Source organism: Citrus clementina, unplaced genomic scaffold (assembly GCF_000493195.1).
Source record: "Citrus clementina cultivar Clemenules unplaced genomic scaffold, Citrus_clementina_v1.0 scaffold_1, whole genome shotgun sequence".
Taxonomy (NCBI): Eukaryota; Viridiplantae; Streptophyta; class Magnoliopsida; order Sapindales; family Rutaceae; genus Citrus; species Citrus x clementina.
In genome coordinates this window covers 22,940,797-22,963,100 of record NW_006263303.1, presented here as the reverse complement: position 1 = coordinate 22,963,100, position 22,304 = coordinate 22,940,797, and the positions used below count along the sequence as shown (strand labels likewise).

General features: G+C 35.7%; 2 protein-coding genes across 5 annotated transcripts; both read left to right on the top strand.

Moving 5' to 3' along the window:
* Positions 1–2,336: 2,336 nt before the first annotated feature.
* LOC18054957 (fimbrin-1) lies at positions 2,337–8,741 on the top strand. Of its 2 annotated transcripts, none has more exons than XM_024177568.1 (15): positions 2,337–2,541; positions 3,209–3,354; positions 3,450–3,620; positions 3,869–4,107; positions 4,210–4,381; positions 4,471–4,509; positions 4,689–4,757; positions 4,877–4,993; positions 5,543–5,754; positions 6,488–6,643; positions 6,982–7,181; positions 7,317–7,474; positions 7,559–7,655; positions 7,832–7,923; positions 8,018–8,741. In XM_024177568.1, exons 2-15 carry the CDS (start codon positions 3,268–3,270, stop codon positions 8,438–8,440), a joined length of 2,232 nt encoding a protein of 743 aa, XP_024033336.1. In that variant the 5' UTR covers positions 2,337–2,541; positions 3,209–3,267; the 3' UTR covers positions 8,441–8,741. The 2 variants fall into 2 exon arrangements, with proteins under 2 accessions (XP_024033336.1, XP_006452487.1); XM_006452424.2 differs by having other exon boundaries at positions 3,182–3,354.
* A 939-nt stretch (positions 8,742–9,680) lies between these two features.
* Positions 9,681–20,576, top strand: LOC18054956 (protein ENHANCED DOWNY MILDEW 2). Of its 3 annotated transcripts, XM_024192314.1 has the most exons (20): positions 9,681–9,847; positions 10,143–10,216; positions 10,594–11,042; positions 11,238–11,334; positions 11,707–11,760; positions 11,896–12,044; positions 12,559–12,655; positions 12,743–12,841; positions 13,944–14,191; positions 14,298–14,390; positions 14,475–15,032; positions 15,190–15,337; positions 15,419–15,523; positions 16,226–16,318; positions 16,522–16,563; positions 17,350–17,460; positions 18,148–18,219; positions 18,333–18,451; positions 18,527–18,590; positions 18,695–20,576. In XM_024192314.1, the coding sequence occupies exons 3-20, from the start codon at positions 10,621–10,623 to the stop codon at positions 20,345–20,347; spliced, it is 4,224 nt and encodes a 1,407-aa protein (XP_024048082.1). In that variant the 5' UTR covers positions 9,681–9,847; positions 10,143–10,216; positions 10,594–10,620; the 3' UTR covers positions 20,348–20,576. The 3 variants fall into 3 exon arrangements, with proteins under 3 accessions (XP_024048082.1, XP_006452485.1, XP_006452484.1); XM_006452422.2 differs by lacking the exon at positions 10,143–10,216; XM_006452421.2 differs by lacking the exon at positions 9,681–9,847 and having other exon boundaries at positions 9,900–10,216.
* The last annotated feature ends 1,728 nt before the right edge of the window (positions 20,577–22,304 follow it).

The following is a 22,304-nucleotide window of genomic DNA, read 5'->3' as shown; positions in this document are numbered from 1 at the left end:
AGATCTTATGCTTTTAGTATTCACTGAAGATGGTTCTTATCAGTTGAGTATATCAGATGTTTTTTATACTAAACTTCAACTAGACAGATTGTAAACCAAAGTAGTTTTGAAATGCAGGTTTTTTTCCTCCTAATTTTAAATTAGCTGATTTAATTTCTCCTGTTTGCAGTGCAATGCTCCTTTAGTAGCTGTATGATGCATCTTCTGAGTGTAGGATGCTATAATATGAAGACAATTAAACAAAGCAATCAATCTCATCGATGATTACAAATACAAATGTTCTCAGTATGCCATAATAATATCATTCTTCTTAAAAGCTCCAGTGGAAGCTGGATCAAATATGTCTAGATAGCCAAACCTTTGAGGGCTTGAATATTTGACGTAAAGCTGACCTCTCAAGCCACTGTAATCAATAAGAGCAAAGGATTAGAAGCCGTAGCCTTCCTTGCAAATAAAACTAGAACGTTAACTACCCCTGCATTGAGGTGGTGTTTCAAGGCCACATTTCTTTGGCAAAGCCAAGGCATACTTTGGGTTTATCCCAAATGCAGGGAGGAGATTCTTGTAGCTGCAAAGACATGACAACTTGGCACCGCTAACCACAGCGCAGCATTGCTCGGTTGGTTGTGTAGGTGACTTGCCGCTGACGGCAGGCAAACAAAGATTCATTTTGCTTGACTCGATATTGCATATGGATATGGCCATTGCTCCTCCATTCACCGAAGAAGCAATGAACAAGAATGCCACAACCCTTTGAACCAAAACTCTGCTAGCCGGTTTGCCCATTTTGGTTTTCCACATTCTGTCATTTGGACCTCACTTTATAAGATGTTCCGGGGAGAGTTGCAGTTTGCTTCTTGGCAGCTTGTCTTTAGGTGTGTCATGTGAAAATGGGGTTACTCCCTTGAGTTGATAAGGGTTTCCCTACTTCCTGGTGATGATTTGGTAACCTACACTGTAAAGGAGAAATTGTGCATGCCTTTCTTTTAAGACAATGATTAAAGAAATAAGACAATGATTAAAGAAAGCAGATGATAGTATATAAAATCAGATGCCTGCTAGTGCTATTTCTTGGTCAGTCACCGTGGCGCCAAAAAATTGTAGCTGAACTCATCTAATTCTTTTCGAGAGGAAATCAAGGCTTCGTTTGTAGAGCTACATGGAGATTTCTCAATATACAAATCATTCTCTAATGTCATCAAATGGGCAACTCTTTCCAATCAACTTCATTGTCCACATGGCGCCCATTGTTGTTATCCTCGGACCAACGTTAAGTTACTAAAAAGCCCAAAACCTGCACGTAAGATGTGAGTATTTTGGGCCAAAAAATTTATAATGTAGTGCAAGCCACATGGATTGAACCGAAATTTGTCGTTTGGCCGGTGGCTGCTTCCCGGCTTTAGGAGATAAATGATGTGAACAGATGAATTACAAAAAGGGGCTACAAATCTTGGAATTAGAATGAAATATTCAAAAGTAATGATGATTCTTGGCTTGATTGCATGAAAATGCGACATTCTTTTCGAATAACCTTGATCTCGAATTAAAGAATTGGGATTGGCCGAAAAGTTTGTAATAATGAAATGTGAATTCATTTTATAATGGATTGAAACTGGGCCGCGATCGGGATCACGCATCACTATCGTTTGTGGGCACTGTTTTTTAGCCGGTCGTTATTAAGGGCCCTACTATACATCTCTCAATGCTAATTGAAAACTTATATAGATTCACTCGGTTTAGTTTTATTTTATTAATCAACAAGAATTTATTGTTCTTTTTATTGATTTCTTCTTGTGGTAGTTTATTTTTCTTAATAAATCTCTTCTACTTAATACCTCTTAAATTCTAAAATAATTTTTTCAATTGCACAACCACAATTATTAATGTAATTAACAAATTATTATGAATATAACAACATAAATTTTTCATCCCAAAGTTTTTGTAATCTTCTAGTAAAATTTTATTGCATATTATTTTCTTTTTATAACTATCAATAAATAATAAGGACTCAGCGTAGAATCTAAAATCCAACAAACCCAATCACCATCTAAAGAAAATCCCAACAACTATTAAATTAATCGCCTCATTAATCTCAATTAATCAATCATTAACTAGTAAATTAACCAATGAATTTCCCATAAACCCCGTCTCCAATTTACCATTTATTTATTTTTTTCAATTCGCTATTGATTTATATACATAACTTTACGATGAAACAAAAGTAGTTGCACAAGATCCCAAACTCCCAAATTACGTGTACAAAGAAATCAACCTAGCTGTCGAGGAGAAGAAGCGAGTACACTCTTAATTTATACACGCGAAAACACAAAACCCATTCACAAGTGAGTTCATGAGCCTGTTTACTCCTCGCTGTCTCTTGTATGGTAATAAAAAATCAACAACCTCTACCTCTATCTTCCACTTTGCTCCTTCACGAAGAAAAATCGATCCTCTGTACTGTATGTTTCTTGCTTTATACGTCTTGAAGAAGGGTCAAATCTTTGAAAGAAACTGGACGTGAAAATCTTGTATTTTAAACTGGTATGTTTTTTTTCTTCTTCTGGGTTCTCTTTGGTTTCAAGTTTTCTTTGATGGTTTTGTTTCATATTTTGATACAGAAGATTAAAGAGCTTGTATTTTACAATACAATAATTTTGTTTTTATTTGTTTTTGTGGGTTTTGAAGTTTGTTTCTTGTGTTATTTATAGCTGTTGGTTTGATCTTTCGTTTAGTAATTTGATTGAGTTTTGTGTTTTCATTGGTGGTTTACTTATTTGATAGCATTCTGTTTTATTAAAATACTTTAAGAGGACTAGTTTCTTTTTCATTTCGTTTCTGGGTTCTTCTTGGTTTTATATTTATTTTTTAATTTGATCGATGTTTTCTGATTTTTTTTTCTTTTGTGGTAAATTAGCAAGAAAGGATTAGTTGGTTATATATTTAATTTTTGTGGTTTATATTTACTATGAGTCTTATTGGGTTCTTTGTCTCATTGTATTTGTCTGATTTTTTGCATTTGGTTTAGTGTTATTGTTAATGCAAGCTAAGCCACATAAACTGGTGGCCTCAGAGTGGTTTTTTTTCCTTCTTTGTTCTTCTTTATAAGAAATAAAATTTGTTGTGGGATCTGAATTTGGGTTGCTGATAGTGTGGTATTGGTTTCTGGAATTTGAATTTGAAGATTCTTGTTGGACTCTTGACAATTCAGTGTCATTCGGACAAGAAGATTAGGGTAATTTTGGTGGTCTCCGTGTTGAATTCACGGAGATGTCAAGCTATGTTGGAGTTCTTGTTTCTGATCAATGGCTTCAAAGCCAGTTCACACAAGTTGAGCTTCGCAGCCTTAAATCCAAAGTAAGTTCGCCTCAAATTAGATTTAGTGCAATAGTGTGATGATTTTCTTTTTCTTAACAGTAGTATGATGTGTATCTTATTTCTGGTTTTTTTAGTTTGTTTCAATAAAGAATCAAAATGGCAAAGTTACAGTGGCAGACTTGCCACCTGTGATGGCAAAATTGAAGGCTTTTAGTACAATGTTCACCGAGGAAGATATCAAGGGGATCTTGGCTGAGTCGTATGCTGGCGCTGGTGATGAGATTGATTTTGAAGCCTTTCTCAGGGTAAGCTACATGTGCTCTTGCGTATCACTGTGTCTTTCTTCTTTTTCTAAAGTAGATGGATGAAATTAATGCAAAGAAGTGAAAATTGGAATAGTATGCACCAGTTTTAACTATCATGGAGCTAGGAACATTGGAAGTAACAGTTTGATTAATTTCATTGAAATGTGAGCTTTCAGTCTTTAACATAGACTGGAACTAGAGTGACGGTGATGTGGATAACATGTTTATAAACCATATGAAATGGACAGGCATATATAAATTTGCAAGGTCGAGCTACCACAAAACCGGGAAGTGCAAAGAACTCTTCATCATTTCTTAAGGCTTCCACAACCACCCTTCTTCATACAATCAGTGAATCAGAGAAAGCATCTTATGTTGCTCACATAAACAGCTATCTTGGGGATGATCCTTTCCTGAAGCAGTTTCTTCCTTTAGACCCAACTACAAATGATTTGTTTGATCTTGCGAAAGATGGAGTTCTTCTATGGTATTTAAGCAGGATCTGCCTAATTACTCCCTACTTTGCTATGCCAGCTGACGCTGGTAACTCTTGATGGTGGTGTTGAATTTAGCTTGTTGTTTGCTGCAGTAAGCTGATCAACATTGCTGTGCCGGGAACAATAGATGAAAGAGCTATCAACACAAAACGGGTAATCAACCCATGGGAGAGGAATGAGAACCACACTCTTTGCCTAAACTCTGCAAAGGCCATTGGCTGTACTGTGGTTAACATTGGTACACAAGATCTGGTTGAAGGAAGGGTGAGTTTAGGCTATCAATATTTTAATACGTTTACATACCTATGTTTTGTTAGTCTGAAGGTTTTTTGTTTTGTTTCTTCTTCATGCAGCCTCATCTGATTCTAGGGTTGATTTCCCAAATCATAAAGGTGGGCATCTGAACTTTATCACTAATGTTGACTCACATATGGTTGTGTAACCTTTGATGCCAGTTCTATGTTCCAAGAATAGGGTACTGTTTCCAATAGGTCCCTTAGACATCAATATTTTGTTTATGAGGGCCAAGAATTTTGACTTTTACTTACTTCCTAACTGTTTTTACCTTTAGATCCAACTATTAGCAGATCTCAATCTTAAAAAGACACCCCAGCTTGTCGAATTGGTGGAAGACAACAGCGTAAGTCACTTTTTAATTACCCTATTAATTTTTTTCCCCTATGACAACATATTCTTTCAGATGATGTTTGTACTGATGGAGGTTTGTAAGTTTCTTATTATGCATTTTCAATCTCGCAGGATGTTGAGGAGCTCATGGGATTAGCTCCTGAGAAGGTCTTACTAAAATGGATGAATTACCATCTGAAAAAGGCAGGATATGAGAAGCCTGTCACAAATTTTTCTTCCGACTTGAAGGTAGCGTATAAGTTTTTAAATTTTCATGCTTTGGACATTTGTATACTAATTCTCCATCCTTTATTTGACTTTATGTTTCCTTCTCTTAGGGTTAACAAAATGGAGGTCAAGATTATAACTTTTTTAAGCGAAGTACTTCCTTTCTTTTAATGGTTGGCTCAGATATTTGTATCTCCATTGTGGGGGTTCAGTGCTCTAACTCTTGGTTCAACTACTCCATGCAATTCATAACTCACATTGCAAGTAGGAAGTTGAAATTAGGTCACATGTCTGGAAAACTTTATGTAACCGAGCTCGAATTCTCATACTTAATGCAAAGCAAGAAGAAAACTGGAGGCAGAACATTTAAAGTGAAATACTTTTGGTCTGCTGAAGTGGGGGCTATTTCTGCTTCAGCTTCTTATCTTTATTTATTTTTATTTTTTTAATCTCTAACAAGAGTGAAGCTTTTCTGCTACAACTAGAGTAGTGATTCTGATTGTGTCACATACCTTAGTAAGATTTGCATGTGTGATGTTTTTATTGATGTCTTTGTTCATGCACTTGCAGGATGGTAAGGCATATACATACCTGCTTAATGTTCTTGCACCAGAACACTGTAATCCAGCTACATTGGATATGAAGGATCCCACTGAAAGGGCTAAATTGGTACTTGATCATGCGGAAAGAATGGACTGCAAACGATATTTGAGCCCAAAAGATATAGTTGAGGGATCAGCAAATTTGAACCTTGCATTCGTGGCGCAAGTATTTCATCAAAGGTTGGATTGGAAAACACTAATATTTCCTATGAAGCTTTCATATTCAGTCATTATCTGCAATTTCCGCTCAAGTCTCCTTTCCATATCTGTTTTTATTTGGTTGGAAACCTTTGGAGAATATTTTATTTATTTTGGCCAAGGCCCATTCTTCAGATGTTATTAGAATAGACTGAACGTTTTGGCTGTATCTTTGATAATGAATTTCATGAATTAATGAATGAATTAGGCTAAGGTCTAGATCAGTTGTGAGGAGTGGTTTCCATAGGACTTAGTCCTGGGTTTGAGCCTTATTAGCATGCGTGCATTAATGAAAATTATTTGATGTATCCTAGAAGGCAAGTTGTATTTTTTAGTTTTTATTTTTATTTTTATTTTGTACCCATGCAGATTCTTGAAGCACTTTAGTTTTCCAGGTCACACATTTTTGCTTCTCATAAGCAACTATCAAATTTTTGTAAATGTATTTTCTTGATAAAAAATTGATGGAAAGTTATCATCCTTAGATTTTTGTTCAGTTTTCTATACAGATTTACTCTGCCTATTGTACAATCCCTTTTGCACAATTTTCTTTTCTCTTCAATTTAATGGGGACTTTGGGGCTTTTTGTGAGTATATATGCTTATATTGTTACTTCAGAGTGGTTGATCACACCCAGTCTGTTTGCTCTATTGTCTATATGTTTGTCGTTTTCTTAATTTCGTGGTTAATAGGGAAGTATATCTGTACGTTGCAGGAGTGGCCTTACTACAGACAGCAAAAAGATTTCCTTTGCCGAGATGATCACAGATGATGTGCAAACATCCAGAGAAGAGAGATGTTTTCGACTATGGATTAACAGTCTTGGAATTGCTACTTACTGCAATAATGTGTTTGAGGATGTCAGGAATGGGTGAGTGTTTCTCTTCGTTGGGACGGCATTCTCTGAGTACTGTATAAAGCAACCCCTATTGATTGAATTTTGCAAACCTTATAATTTCCAACCAAGTGCCAGACTTTTGACTTCATTCTGATGGTTCCAAATCACATGAATATTTTATTTTACTGGGGGTGGAGTGGTACGATGCATGACTTTTCCGTCTATAATTGATTTGTGAATTGTGTTCTCCAGTGTATCTTGCCACCTTAATAACTGATAGATAATCGTTGATGGCGGAGCTTATATAGTTTATTCATTTAAGTATTCTGACTGTTGAAATCATGATTCACAAGCGTCAGTTATGCATGCAGATGGTTACTTCTAGAAGTGCTGGACAAAGTTTCTCCTGGATCGGTTGATTGGAAGCAGGCATCCAAGCCACCGATTAAGATGCCATTTAGAAAAGTGGAGAACTGTAATCAAGTTATAAAGATTGGAAAGCAATTGAAATTTTCCCTAGTGAATGTAGCTGGAAATGATTTTGTTCAAGGAAATAAGAAGCTCATACTTGGTAATTTTCATTTTTCCCTCGCTCTTTCCACATGTGCTGACAGATAATACCTTTGTCCTGTAACTGTGAGTTCAAATCCCTATCACTGAGAGAGCTTCTTGTCCAAAATAGGAAATTTGATTTTCTTTGTTTCAGCTTTCCTGTGGCAGTTGATGAGGTTTAATATGCTTCAACTCCTGAAGAACTTGAGATCACGCTCCCAAGGGAAGGAGATTACTGATGTGGGTATCCTTAAGTGGGCAAACGACAAAGTCAAGAGTACGGGCAGAACTTCTCAAATGGAGAGCTTCAAGGTTAAACATAGTTAGATGTTTTCCTTTATTATCAAGAATCTTATTTTACGCCACGATTTACTTGTGTATACTGAATTTCTTCAGGATAAGAGCCTATCAAATGGATTATTCTTCCTTGAGCTTCTAAGCTCTGTGGAGCCAAGGGTGGTAAATTGGAATCTTGTCACCAAGGGTGAAAGCGGTATGATATTTTGCTGCAATTACTTTTCGATTGAATGAAAACTTTATTAATTATTTTTTGTTAGATGGAGGTACATATGAACTTGGTTGCTCTTTTATCTCATTTCTAGGAAGATCCTATAAAATATAAATTTATAATCTCACTTTTTTTCATCGTTGATTTGATTGACATGGTAGATGAGGAAAAGAGGTTAAATGCTACATACATAATTAGTGTGGCTAGGAAGCTTGGCTGTTCCATTTTCTTGTTGCCAGAGGACATTATGGAGGTATGGATGCTACTGTATTTGGATTTAGCATTCGGATTTCTACAGACAGCGGTGATTCAATTTGATGACCATTCGTTTCGTGATAATTTGGCAGGTAAATCAGAAGATGATCCTCACTCTAACTGCTAGCATAATGTACTGGAGCCTGCAGCAACAGGTAGAAGAGGCTGAGTCATCGCCCTTGCCCTCGCCAACTAACGGCCACAGTACAACTTCCCCCGATGCATCTCCGGTGCCTTCCCCAGCTAATGGACGTAGTACCACAACTCGTGATGCATCCCCAATACCCTCCCCGGCTAACGGGTATAGAACCACAACTCCTGATGCATCCTTGGCTCCCTCCCCGGCTAACGGGTACAGTTCCACTACTCCTGATGCATCCCCGGCGCCATCTGTAAGTGGTGAAGATGAAATCTCATCTCTCAGTGGTGATGTTTCAAACCTGACCATCGATGATGCTGCCTCGGATACTACGATGTCTTCACAAGTTGAGAATGCGGATACACCGGTTGTATAATGAACCATCTGAATTGCAAAAGCTTCCACCGTGTGATCAGACCCGAGAAGAAGTGAACATATTCACAGTTAGGTAGAAATCTTACATTTTGCAGAGTTTGTGTACTTATGAAAAAATAGAGAAATGCTGCAAACTTTTTGCTTCTCGAAGATTTCCCTTACGTGCATAGGTAGACTGTATGTTATATGCTTTTTTTTTTTAAACAATAAGACGATCAATAATGTTGAATAATGTAATTAGCAAATCAAAGAGTTGATTCTGTATGCGGAGAAGACAGATCTTCATGTCTCGTTTTTCTTGATATTTCGACACACATTACTACAATTTTGTGGATTAATTTGCAGAGGTGCATGTATCTTTCTTTTGGAATGCCCCATTGTAACAACAAAATTACGCTTATAAGTATTTTTCGTGCCTTGCCAAGGAAGTTAAAAATCAACTGTGTTATCATTCAGGATATAATGATCATTTATTTGTGTTTTTATCTAATAAAATGTAAGAATTAAGATGTGATATTATATATTTGTTTTTAAAATGTACATTACAAGGCAATGTGGCAAAATATATACATATAATAATAATAATAATAATAATAATAATTCTCAAAGAATGACGACATCTTCATTTTAAAAAAGTGAATGTCACTAATTAAAAAAAAATACATAGTACAATACATTCTCTAATAATTTTTTTTAATATTTTAGTGTGCATCCGTCATTTTAACTATATATATATATATTTTAAATGTAATTTTGTTGTAGGTCAAATTTAGAAAAAGGAAAAAGAGAGGTCAAGCCAGTTAGTCAATTACAACTGTTAATTGGCTTCGTATAGTTATGAGATCGAGATTGTTCATAATAAATCTGATTAGACATAATCAAACTTATTTTTTTTGTTACATGAGAGTGTTGCTCAAATTACAACTCATATTATATGAGATTATAACTGATATTTTTAATCCTCACTAATACTCGGGGATGTCAACTTCACTCACTAATACTCGGGGATGTCAACTTCACTCATACTTAGATTAAAAAAAAAAAACTATTTTTATTTAATTATACATTATAATTAATGAAGAAAATACCCAAGTTGCATTTGTATCTGGGGGCTCGAACTGAAGGCCGAGTGGCTTGCAATCGGACCCACTTAAATGGACTTGAGGGCGCCCACTGCTACTGCCACGTCACTCTCGCTATTAAACCGCCAAAACGAAGCGGAAAAGAAAAAAAAGGGTCAATGTTGTTCTGTCCCGATATCAAAATTTAATCTTGTTTTAGTACATTATGTTTAATTGAACTGAATCCGTATAAAAGAAAAATAAATACGTGGGTTTACTTAATGGAAATAAGACACTCGCGGTGAAACCCTAATTATCTGCGTGATTGCTTATATGTCACCTGTCAGGTAACAATCTGTAATTATTTTCTTTAAAAATTTCCTTTTAATGGTTTCTTGCTGTTTTTGTGGTTTTTGCGGTTTTTGCGTTGTGATGGAATCCTTAATTTGTTGTTTGGTCAGTCAGAAAATCAATGAAAAGGGAAGAAAATAAGATTGAATAATTTCTTCAGGTCTCTTCTTGTTAGCCAACTGACACGTCAGTCTCACTTAAAAACAGCATAAAAAAATAGAGAGAGATGTTGTTCTTCTATTGCTGAGAAAGTGAATAAGGTCAATAATTTTTTTCTTTTTGAAAGAATAGTAAACCCAAATCATCGAACACTATAAGGAGAAACCCAAATTTCTGCATTGGTGGTTTCTGATTTTGCTAAGCAGGTAATTGTGTAATTATCTTTTTTATTTTTGATGATTTCATTTAATTGTTTGATTTTATTGTGTAATTATGCCATTTTCTTACTTCTTCCGGTTTTTCGTTTGTGAATCTGTACTTGGTTACTGAGAACATGAATGAAAAGATTGAAGAAATTAAAAAGAAAAGTGGGAAAATGATGCCTTTTTTTTGCTATTTTAAATTTTCAGGTTTTCTATTTGTCAATCAAATGGTGTGTTTAGTGTTAACCAAACTTTGAAGGTTTTTTTAATATTGATATACTTTTTTTTCTTATTTATTATTATTGTATTTAATTATTTGCTGCCTTTACTGTAGAGTCTTATCATTGTTCTTATTTTTTGTTGTGAATTTGTTGTTTTAGGTGTGAATAAGAAGTAAGGGGTTTATTATGGCCTCTTCAGATGACGAGGTGGAGGTGGGGCAAAAATTGGTCTCGGATTATTATTTTGAGCATGAGGGTGAGGGGAAACAAAAGGAGATAATTTCGTTTTCTGCTTTGCCAATTCAATGGAATGAAAATGAGAGGACTGGGGGTTGTAAGGAACTTATATACTTGCGTGGTGCAGCTGATTCTGGACTCCAAAAGATTTTTAAGCCTGTAATAGCATGGAAATTTGATCTTACAAACGTGATTCCTGAGATATTTGTGCTTTCTAAAGAGAATAGTTGGATAAAACTTCAAAAGCCCAGGAAGTGCTATGAGGAAATTTATAGGACAATATTGATTATGGTGCATTGCCTTTCATACGCAAAGAGAAATCCAGAAGCAACTGCAAAATCTATCTGGGATTTCTTGTCCAGGTTTTTTTGGTATGTTCCAAACTTTAAAAACTTTTGGGTTTCATTTTTTTTTTTTAACTTTTTCTTCACTGGGAAATCTATTTGGGGTTCCTTGTTTAGGTTCCTAGGAATATTACGAACTTGTCATAATTTTTTTGTTTTTTTTCTCTTTGCACTAATTCCTTTTTTATGATTTTTTTTTAACTTGCTCCCCTCGGTTTATAGCTTGTATGAGGTGAGACCTTCTCAGAATGATTTGGTGGATCACATGGATTTGATCAAGGAAGCGCTTGAAAGGGATGATGTTTTAGCAAAGTCTAAGGTTTGTATGTCTTTTCTATTTACTTGTCATTTCAATTTTAAGAGGATGCTATTTTAGCAAAATTTGAAAATGAAGGTAATTGTTTCTTTTGGTTCATATTCCACAACCTACATTTTTTTTTTCATCCTTTTGACAAATTGGATCTGAAGTTTATTGGTTTTAGTAGATAGCACATGCCACCTTGCTTTCTCTGTGGTTTTAAGGAAAAATGATGAGGTATCCGTTCCTTCTAGTTATGGCTTAGCTATCAGCAATTCTCTTAGATGCTTTTAAAAGCAGAGCATAGTCAGAACCCAAAAGGAAAGAAAGTTTTGTTGTCTGTTTCAAAATTTAATCTTAGATATACTGACAAATGTATGATTTTTTGAACAGTTTCTAGTGACATTTCTTGAGGAGAAGCCGACGAAAAGGAAACTATCAGATGAGGTTTTACTCTTATGCCTGCTTTAGCTGGTCTTGGTGCATTTCTTTTTCATGTTTTTTGTCATAACCTTTCTCGTCTACCATTTTTTTTAATAAGCTTACGACTGTTTTGAGGTAGCGAGCTGATTGAATTTTCAGGTTGTTCAAACTAAGGCAATGTCTGGATTTATAGTCGATGATATGGAAGAAGACATGGTCCATGACACAGAGGAAGATGAATCCAATGAAGAGGATGAATTATTTGATTCCGTTTGTTCTTTTTGTGATAATGGTGGTGACCTTCTATGGTATGAGTTTTTGTTGGTTAAGCTTCAACTTGTATGTCATTGAAGCAATTATTTTGACTTTTGTCATTTGAATGAATGAATTTACTTTATTTTTACAGTGTTTGCTTTATTGTGGTCTTAATCACTAGCATCACCATCTATTTCATCGCTGGTGTTGTTGTTGTCAAAATCGTCAACACGATTTCCTATCAAAGGAAAAAGAAAAGTTATGGATATCATTTTGTTTGTCTTCAAAATCACTGTAACCAAAATGACTTTATTATCAAACTGTGTTTCAATAGGGATCATGCCACTTTGAATTATGCATTTGCAAACTGTTGTCTGCACCTGTTTTATTTTGATATGATTTCCAAACAATAATGAAGCTTGGACTGAATAGAACATTTTTCTATTCCTTTTGAAAAAAAGATGTTCCTTGTGTATATTTTTTCTTTCTTGGGGTTATGATCTCGTGTTTTTTGGTTAATTGACGTCTTTAATTTATTGTATGATTTTGATATCTGATATCTCACAGTTGTGAAGGGAGGTGTTTGAGGTCATTTCACGCAACTATCGATGCCGGTGAAGAATCTCACTGTGCTTCTCTTGGCCTTACCAAGGATGAAGTGGAAGTATGCAATAGCTTCATTTCACCATGTAATTCATTTGTTTTCTAGATGTCTGTATGATTTAACTTGTATTTGCCCTCAACATGGCAGGCAATGCTGAACTTTTTCTGTAAGAATTGTGAATATAAGCAGCACCAGTGCTTTGCTTGTGGGAAGCTAGGCTCCTCTGATAAGGAAACTGGCGCTGAGGTAGAGTTTTTCGATCAGAAACTGGAGGGCTACAAGTTCCTGACTTCTTCGTAATTGCTATATCAAACACTGCATGTTTTTTCACTGTGTGCCTTACACTGAAATAAGATATTTTTCTTTCATTTTTTTTTAAAATCAATTTCAGATATAACATTTGCATTTCCCTGTTTGAAAGGAACAAGTTTTAGTTTGGACGATGATGTGAGCTAACATGGTGAAAAAAGTAAAGTGGAGTCACTTTGAATATTCAATGTTGGCTGTCTAAATGCTATGTATAATTTTCTATTCATACTTGAGGCACAAGCTTTTGAGACAAAATATTTTTCTTTCTTTTTTTAAAAATCAATTTCAGAAATAACATTTGCATTTTTCTGTTTGAAAGCAACATGTTTTGGTTTGGATAATGAAGTGAGCTAACATGGTGAAAAATGTAAGATGGAGTCACTTTAAATATTCAATGATGGCTGTGCAAATGCTATGTATAATTTTCTTCAAGAAACAATACATGGTTAGTCAGAAACATGTCATCTTCTTTTGCATCATGGTTTAATTTTACTCTAATAAAGACATTGAGAAGCTAGATCTTATAATTTTAGATCAGCTCAACTTGTTGAGATGATCTCCATGAATATAGTACCCAAGAGCAATGCTTTGTGATTTTAACAACTAGTTCTCCTACTCAAATTCTTTGCCATCACTAAGTATGCAGGAGGGGGGAAGAAAGCTATTGCTGTTTCATTCGTTATTCATGTTTTCAGCATTAGATGACCATTAGATTTGTTGTCAAAGAAAGCTAGTATTGTTTCATTCATATTCATGTTCTCAGCATTAGATGACCATTACATTTATTGTCAAAAGTGTTTGTTTATCTGTACCAGTGCACTATGATAATCCCCGCTCTTTATTCCGTCAGAATGGTTGACTAATATTGATTTATTCTGCCACAAATTAACATGACTTGAACAATTTAGTTGGTGTATGGATGTCCTTCTCAACAGCTATTCTATGAACAGTTTTTTCCTTTTTTCCAAGTGTCTTTTTAATCAACTATATGGATAGGCATTTTGATTGTTCCTACTTTTTCAATTAACAACTTTTTTAGGTCTTTCCTTGTGTTTCTGCTACCTGCGGTCATTTTTATCACCCACATTGTGTATCAAAATTGCTTTTACGGGATGATGAAGTTGCTGCAGATCAGCTGGCAAAAAGCATAATTGCGGGAGAATCTTTTACTTGTCCGCTTCATAAGTGCTGTATTTGTAAACAAGGAGAGAATAAGGCAGATTCAGACCTACAGTTTGCTGTCTGCAGGCGTTGCCCCAAGGCATACCACAGGAAATGCTTACCGAGGTACTACTTTTTATTCTTTTTCATTTTTCTTATTTTTGGATAGTAGTTGACAGAGAATGTTTGTCTATTTTACATTTATATGCTTGTATTTTAATGTGTTTATCAGGAAGATTGCCTTTGAGGACAAATTAGAAGAAGGTATAATCACAAGAGCCTGGGAGGGTCTATTACCCAATCATCGTATACTAATATATTGCCTGTAAGTATCTGAAACTTGCTGCTTTTATTTTTAGTATTGTTGGGAAGTAACATGCTGAATTTTTTGCTGAATATATTTCCCCAGAAAACATGAGATTGATGATGAAATTGGGACTCCAATCAGAGACCATATTATATTTCCTGGTATTGAAGAAAACAAGACTATTATTGACAGACCTAGAAAAAAACAGTCGTTGGCTTCACCTTCAGGAAAACAGAAAGTTGCATCAACGAAAAGCAGTCTGACCTCAAAAGCTCCCCCTCAAGGAAAATTTTCTGTGAAAGCACTTAAACGTGTGCCTTCTAAGGCTGGTCAGGGTGAAACTATGGAAATAAGTGAGAGGTTACTTGTGGGATCAGATTCCTCAAGGAGAGCAAAAGCAACTGATGTATCCAGAAAGTCTTTCAAGGGAAATGTGAAGTCTCTCTCAGTTCAGGTTGATAGGTCCTCCTCGGTTGACTCAAAGAAAACCTCCCTGGGTGAGAGGTTATATGCTGCTTTTGTGACTGAGGGGACCGAACAAACAAAGTTTGGGAAACAGGATAACTCAGACAGAGAAACCAGTAGAACAGTGACAGTTAAGCCTCTTAGAAAAAAGTTAATTAGTGAGCTGCCTTCATTAGATGAAGATTCTAAGAGAAGGTGATCTTATATTATTGCATCTTTTACAATAGTTATATTTACCTTTATTAACTTTATCTTAGAGCACTGGGTGCGTGATAGTAGTGACCGACTTTGTTTAATGCTTTCATGTTTACAGTATATTTTGTCTCAATCTATATTTATTCTTACAATGTAGACTGTCATCCTTGATGAAAGATGCTGCTTCTTCAGTAAGAATGGAAGAGATTCTGAAAAGGCACAAAATTCCATCAACCCATGCATACGCGTCAAAATCTGCTGTGGACAAGGCCATCACATTAGGAAAGGTGGAAGGCTCCGTTGAGGTATATAGATTGTCAATTTTGATGGTGTTAATTATACCTTAGTCATTGACTATATTGTCAATTTCATGTTTATGTATGCAGGCTATTCGTACTGCATTAAAAAAGCTAGATGTAGATGGAAGCAGTATTGAAGATGCAAAAGCTGTTTGTGAGCCAGAAGTTCTAAGCCAGATATTTAAGTGGAAGGTGGTTGCATTATTTTATCTATTACCTTTGCACTGATTGTGCATGTAAGGATTGTTTGTGTTTAGAAATAGTTTAAAGAAGAATTGGTTTACTAAATTGGTATTCTTCTTTTTGTTTCCCCTCGTGATAATATTGAAAATTTTGAATTATAGTTTGTTGACAATTTTAGATGTAGGAAGGTAGATTTATGTAGCATGGACCTAAGACTTATTTTCTGCTTGTGGTCCAGCTGTCCTCAACTCTCTGTGACATGTTCATGGAAGTTGTCAACTATCTGCAATTTCTCATGAATGCCCCATCGTGTAACTCATGCTCCTAGCTGGTTGTACTTAGTTTTTTGACTCTTGCCTTTTATCATGTTACAAATGATTTTGACTTTTCTCTACGACTGTGTTTATAAGAGAAAAGCATGTAATTCTTTTGAAAACTGGAACATTTTTTCTTGAAATTTTACTGAGATTCTTATGTTTTTCCAATTAGGTTGCACAAGTTTGTTAAATAAGCTAAAACGTGTTTTATCTTTTATTTTCTAATGGGCATAAGACTACAAGGAAATCACATTTGGCCATATTGTATAACTCATGATATCATTGCTCTGAGTTTTGACTCTTGGTGTTTTTCATATTAGGTTATCTTCTCTCTTTTGTTTATTATTATTTTGGTTATTATTTTAAATAACTTTCTTTTGTCATTTTGTCTTAGAACAAACTCAAAGTTTATCTTGCACCATTTTTACATGGTATGAGATATACATCATTTGGTCGCCATTTTACTAAAGTGGACAAACTTCAAGCGGTAAGTTTATTTCATTTCGTTCACTAACCCCCAGTGATTCTCTAAAATTATTATTAGTATAATTATTTTAAAGTTTCTTTTCATCTTGCATACTTTTGCCATCAAAGTAATGGAGGAGTTTATATTTTACCCCGTCTATAAAAGCAGTGTTTTTGATTGTTGACGAGCATATAATATTATGAAGAATGGTACTTTATGTGCAGATAGTCGACAAGCTTCATTGGTATGTAAATGATGGTGATATGGTAAGTATTTATGTCCTTTTTCTTAGCTTTTAATATTTTTTGTATGTTGGGTATTTTTCTATCTTTGTTTTATTATGGAGTATGGCTTAGAACATGCTTTGAGTTTAATGGTTGTTGGATAATATCCTTCTTGCTTCTAATTTAGTGGCTGGAATTGCTGAATCTTTGAATTGTAGCTGTATCCACATAGATTATGCAAATTGTACAATTCTATAAGATGGTTATTCTGGGTGAGGATAGTTATGTATTTATGCATAGGATATGACACAATCTGTTCACACAGTCATAAACAAGGCCATCTAAAATGGATGGAAACCACATGCTTGAAAAGGAGAATAGGAATTTGGTGAAATTTATTTATTTATTCCCTTCTGCCAGTGGCAGTTTTAACAGGGAGAAGAGACATTAATTGCAATGTCATCAATTACTATGTAAGATTCACCTGGGAATTGCGTCAGTACTGAATGAAATCTTGCTATTATAACTCGGCCATAAGTTAACTATAGAATTGTCTTTTTCATTTGTGGTGTAGGTGATTTTCCATTAGCTGCTGTTGCATTTGTTGCATTTGTTTGTGTCATCTTTATTTGTGTTGAGTTTCAATTCGCAACTATTGTTCTGTTAGCCACATTATTTTGTTAAAACAGTTAGATTGCCTAGCTCTATGAAGATTAAGTTACACTTATTATTTGCTTGTGATGTTGACTACAAGCATATTGTTTATATTTAATTTACATCCATAAATATTTATGTGAACTGCCTGATTGTCGGTTCTCCTGGGAACAGATTGTGGACTTCTGCTGCGGTGCTAACGATTTTAGCTGCCTAATGAAAAAGAAGCTTGACGAAACGGGAAAGAACTGCTTGTACAAAAATTATGATATTTTGCCAGCAAAGGTAATCTTCACCTCACTGTTTTGTCTTGTATACAAGTGTAGTATGTGCCAATGCTGATCAATAATATGTTAACTCAGTTTCTAATGTTGCTCTCGTGGTAAAATTGGAAGAGTGAAGAACGGGTTTTGGCCCAATTTCATTTTGTTTATTTACTTATTTTTCGCAAGTAAATGATGGATGAACACAGTATGGTTGTGTATTTTGACAAGATACGGAATTTATTAAGCAAATTCTGCTGACTAAATTAGGGGTAGGCAAAAAAACCATTGCCTCAAAAAAAGGGAACCGAACTGATTTAATTTTTTTTTTTTAAAAAAAAAGATCAGTTTATATGAGAAAAAGGGAAAACCGAAAAAATTAGAAATACAAAGGAAATTATGATTTAAAACCAAGAAAACCAAACTGACCGGGAAACTTAACCAATTTGGTTTGGTTTGGTTCAGATTATTATTTCTAAAAAAGCTGTTCAATTCGATTTGGAACCAATTTGTTGCCCAACCCTAACTAAACGGTATTTATGTTTTCATAATCGTGAAGATCATGGAACTCCTTTACTGTTTTTCTGGTTTCTAATCTAATGAAATATAGCCAAAAAGTACTTTGTTCTTTACTTTGGGTTCTCAAGTTTTCTTTTTATATATAATTCAATTAATGGTATTTGGTTGTTGATGTCCTCTTTTCCTGCAGAATGATTTTAATTTTGAGAAGAGGGATTGGATGACTGTTGAACCAAAAGAGTTGGCACCAGGGTCACGATTGGTAAGGATAGGTTCTATTTCTTATTTTGGAATTAATAACCATGAATATGCTGCAGTTATTTGAAACTTTGTTGGTAGATGTTTCTCAATTTCTTGTTCTTAATTTTTGAACAGATCATGGGGCTGAATCCTCCTTTTGGGGTTAAAGCAGGTTTAGCAAACAAGTTTATCAATAAGGCTCTTGAGTTTAACCCAAAGCTCCTTATTCTTATTGTTCCCCCAGAAACAGAAAGGTAGGGACATGGGTTTCTCTCCCTCGCTCACTTGCTAGCTTCCTCTATCTCTCATATGTTCAATTCTTTTGCCAGGTTAGATAGAAAGGAATCAGCTTTTGAACTTGTTTGGGAGGATGATCAGTTTTTATCTGGAAAGGTAAATGATAATGTTTTGTGCTTTTCCATTTTATGTAAATATACATATTAATTTCTTGGAATGTGAGCTTTATGGTGGCTTCTTGTTGGCATCTTTGATTTCAGTCATTTTATCTGCCTGGATCTGTTGATGAAAATGATAAACAAATGGATCAGTGGAATATGACAGCACCACCTCTCTATCTTTGGAGCCGTCATGATTATGCTGCCCATCACAAAGCGCTGGCTGAAAAACATGGTCACATATCCAGGCCACAGAGTCGGACACAGATGGAGAGAAACTGCTATGAAACTCATGCCGTAGATCATCCAAAGGAGGAAGGTCAAGGTGATGCCTCCATGCTAATTGATCTTCCTTTGCAAATTAATGTAACAAAGGAGCTCAGAAACGAAGCAAGAGAAGATGACAAAGCTGGCTTCCCTGACAACGCTACTGAAGGAGGGGGTGAAAGCAGTCATGGCCACGGGGACAACCAGTCTGGTAAGACTTCAAGGAAGAGGAAGCGCGATAGGAAAAAACATGGAAGTGGAATGAGAGAAAACTCACCTTTGGATGGGCAGAATCGTGGAAGGCATCTAGCGAGTGGGATACATGGAATGTCAAAACATTCACCAGCCAACATAGCTAATGTCAGTCCCTTATTGGAGGGTCACTCATCCAAATCTATTGATATGCCTTCACATGTTGGATCCGGAGATAATGATTGTCAACATTTCAGCAACAAGGGAATGCCTCTCTCTTCCCCAACCATTGTTATTGATGGCACGTCCCCATTGGGAGTTCACTCATCCAAAACTATTGAGATGCTATCTCATGATGATGGTTATCAATGTGACCAAATGCCTCACAGGTCCCCTGTCAATGTGAGTAGTGGAATATTGGAAGGTGAATCATCCAAACCTATTGAGATACCTGCCCTTTCTGGAATTGGTGACGGTGGTTATGAACATTTCGGTGTTGGAATGTCTCATCATTCTGCAGCCACTGTGATCGATGGTGCATCTTCATTGCAAGGTCTCTCATCCAAATCTATTGAGATGCCTTCATATACTCAATTTGACGACAATGTTCATCAACATTTTGAGGACAAGGGGGTGCCTCGCTGTTCTCCCGCCAAAGTGATTGCCAAATCCTCATTGGAAGATCATTCCTCCAAATCTATTGATATACCTTCACAAACTGGGTTTGGCAGTGATTATCAACATCATGAGCCGACCAGATCTAGCTCACATATTGGAACAACTTATTATGGGACCCAGGCTGGTATTCCCAATGACATGGGTAGCTATGGCATGAGCAGTTTAAACAATGGACTTTCACATGGTGCTAACTTGGATGAACGGTATACTGGGTATGTAAGAAACACAGATAGCCTTGGTTATAGGCCCTCCATGAGCACTGACAGGGAATTGACTATGTGGCCACTGGCACGAATATACGGGCAAGACTTTCCAGCACCTACCCCTGGATATGGTCAGATGGGATCAGTGCCATCTAATTTATATGGGAATCTGGGTTCTAGTGCTGAAGCATCCTATAGAATGAGCACATCTGCTATGGATCGTTATGCACCTCGACTGCATCAATTGAATAACACGAGGATGAATACTTTCAGGTCTGAGCCATTCATGCCGAGTAGATTTGGCTTTTATGACTCTAGAGCACCGCAACCTGGCTTCTTTGCAGACATGGACTTTGGTCCTGGTTTTCATCCCCCGTTTCCACAACAAGGCTCTGGAGGTTGGCTCGATGATTGAATCTTTCGCATATCTTTCGCAGGTATGATAGAGCAGTAGTATGTTCTCTCCGGTAGATAGTTGCTGCAAGCTATATGTAGTTTGTTTTTTTCCCCCTCAACTAGTGGGGAATTAAACAGTGTTGTACATAATGTGATTATGTCTTGATGGATATTCTTTTTCAAACAGAAAAATGAATCCGTTTGACTATTCTTGATAATATTTGTTACTAGTGAGATGTTTAAAGCTAGTGAATCCTTCATGTGCGTGCACTGCCTTCGATTCACATATATTGTTTGCTTACTAAAACTAAATTCAAACACGTTAAGGTTTGTGTTTGATATAGGGATGGCAAAATAACCCGGATCCGGACGAATTCGGATAATCCGGGCGGGTTGAACCCGCATCGGAATATAAAAAAATCTGGGTCCGGAATAAATTTTAATAATCCGGATATATCCGGGTCCGGGTTTAGGTTAACCCGGACCCGGATATTTAATTTTTATATTATTTTTTAATTAATTTTATTGATTAATCTAAATGTGTTATTGTTTAGAAATGTATTAATTTTTTATTTTTAGAATTTTAGAAATTAATATTGATTCATTGATCCGGGTTCAAAATCCGGAATCCAGAAACCTGGATTTTTCCGGGTTGAACTCGGACCCGGACCCAGGTGAAAAAATCCGGGTTAAAATTCGGGTCCGGAAAAAAAAATGGTATCCGGGTCCGGATCCGAAAAGGCTAAACCCGGACCCGGACCCGCATTTTGCCATCCCTAGTTTGATATACCAACTTACCACGTAAGTCGAATTGTATCTTAAATTTTGTTTTACGTTTGTGCTTTTGTTCGAATTATTGTTTGTCGGATTGCAAATCTTATGTTCTCTCTATAATTCGTAATAATTAATGTACTAAGTAATTAAAGAAAGGGTAGTTATCTTTTGAATAAAACTAAAATACAATGACCGTGCGGTTGAAATAATAATTGTAATAAAAGCCTTTTTCCTTTTTTCTTCATTTTTATTGTTTCCAATTCATTTTCCTTTCTTCATCATTATCATTCTCCCTCTGAATCTTGCCACCGTCCATCTCGGTGTTGTTACACAGTCGTTTAATTAATTCATGTGGAGTTATACTACTTTGAAATGAAAAAGAACAAACAAATGATTGTGGTTAAAAAGTTTTATTCATATGCACCTGCTGCGAGAACATTCGTCTTCTTTGTTAATAGTACTAGTTTCTATCAATCATTTTCCTATTAAATGTGACGTATTGCGTAACACTATCATAAATTGTTGTACCAAAGTGATGAGAAATGAAGAGAATCAAAATGGCATGGTCTCTCCATTGTCATCTTTGGAATACAAAGAGATTTTGTCCTTGTTTTGAAAAAATACCATTTCTCTGAAGAGATTGCTTACCCTATCGCTTTATTACTAGTTGTTGAATTTTATGGCGGCCGCTAACAAAGTGCAATATGTCACGTCAATTGTAGCATAAACCTTTTATATAAATTTCAACTTTGTTCTACTCTAAATTATAATAGTTTCTAAAATAATAAAGTCAAAATAATTCAAAGACGGCTTATATGAGGTAAGATTAATTTTTATCTCCAAATCAACATTTCCATCTAAAACATGATGGAGAGAGAGATCGAGAAGTTGCAAATTGAGTATTGCAAAGGAAGAGAAACGAATTAAGAAATGGATGGTGAATTCAAGAACCTTCTTCAGGTATGGATTTTGACCACAACTTGTTTAACCTATTGTTATTACATACCATCAAAAATCCCAAGCGGAACTTCAAGGCTTCTTTCTCTTCTTCCCATTTTTTACCTATTAACGATCCTCCCCTTGAAACTTCACACGATCCATCTGTGTGTCTTCACGGCTTTTCTCCTCGTATGGCTCACCAACTTCAAGCTCCTCCTCTTTGCTTTTGATCAAGGCCCTTTATCTCCACCCCCATCAAAACT

Coding starts and splice junctions, on each gene's coding strand:
- LOC18054956 (XM_006452422.2), top strand. CDS start 10,621: ATGGCCTCTTCAGATGACGAGGTGGAGGTGGGGCAAAAATTGGTCTCG. Junction 12,045..12,558: donor AATGGTGGTGACCTTCTATG/GTATGAGTTTTT, acceptor GATATCTCACAG/TTGTGAAGGGAGGTGTTTGA. Junction 14,192..14,297: donor CACAGGAAATGCTTACCGAG/GTACTACTTTTT, acceptor TGTGTTTATCAG/GAAGATTGCCTTTGAGGACA.
- LOC18054957 (XM_024177568.1), top strand. CDS start 3,268: ATGTCAAGCTATGTTGGAGTTCTTGTTTCTGATCAATGGCTTCAAAGC. Junction 4,994..5,542: donor ATTTTTCTTCCGACTTGAAG/GTAGCGTATAAG, acceptor ATGCACTTGCAG/GATGGTAAGGCATATACATA. Junction 7,656..7,831: donor TGTCACCAAGGGTGAAAGCG/GTATGATATTTT, acceptor TTGACATGGTAG/ATGAGGAAAAGAGGTTAAAT.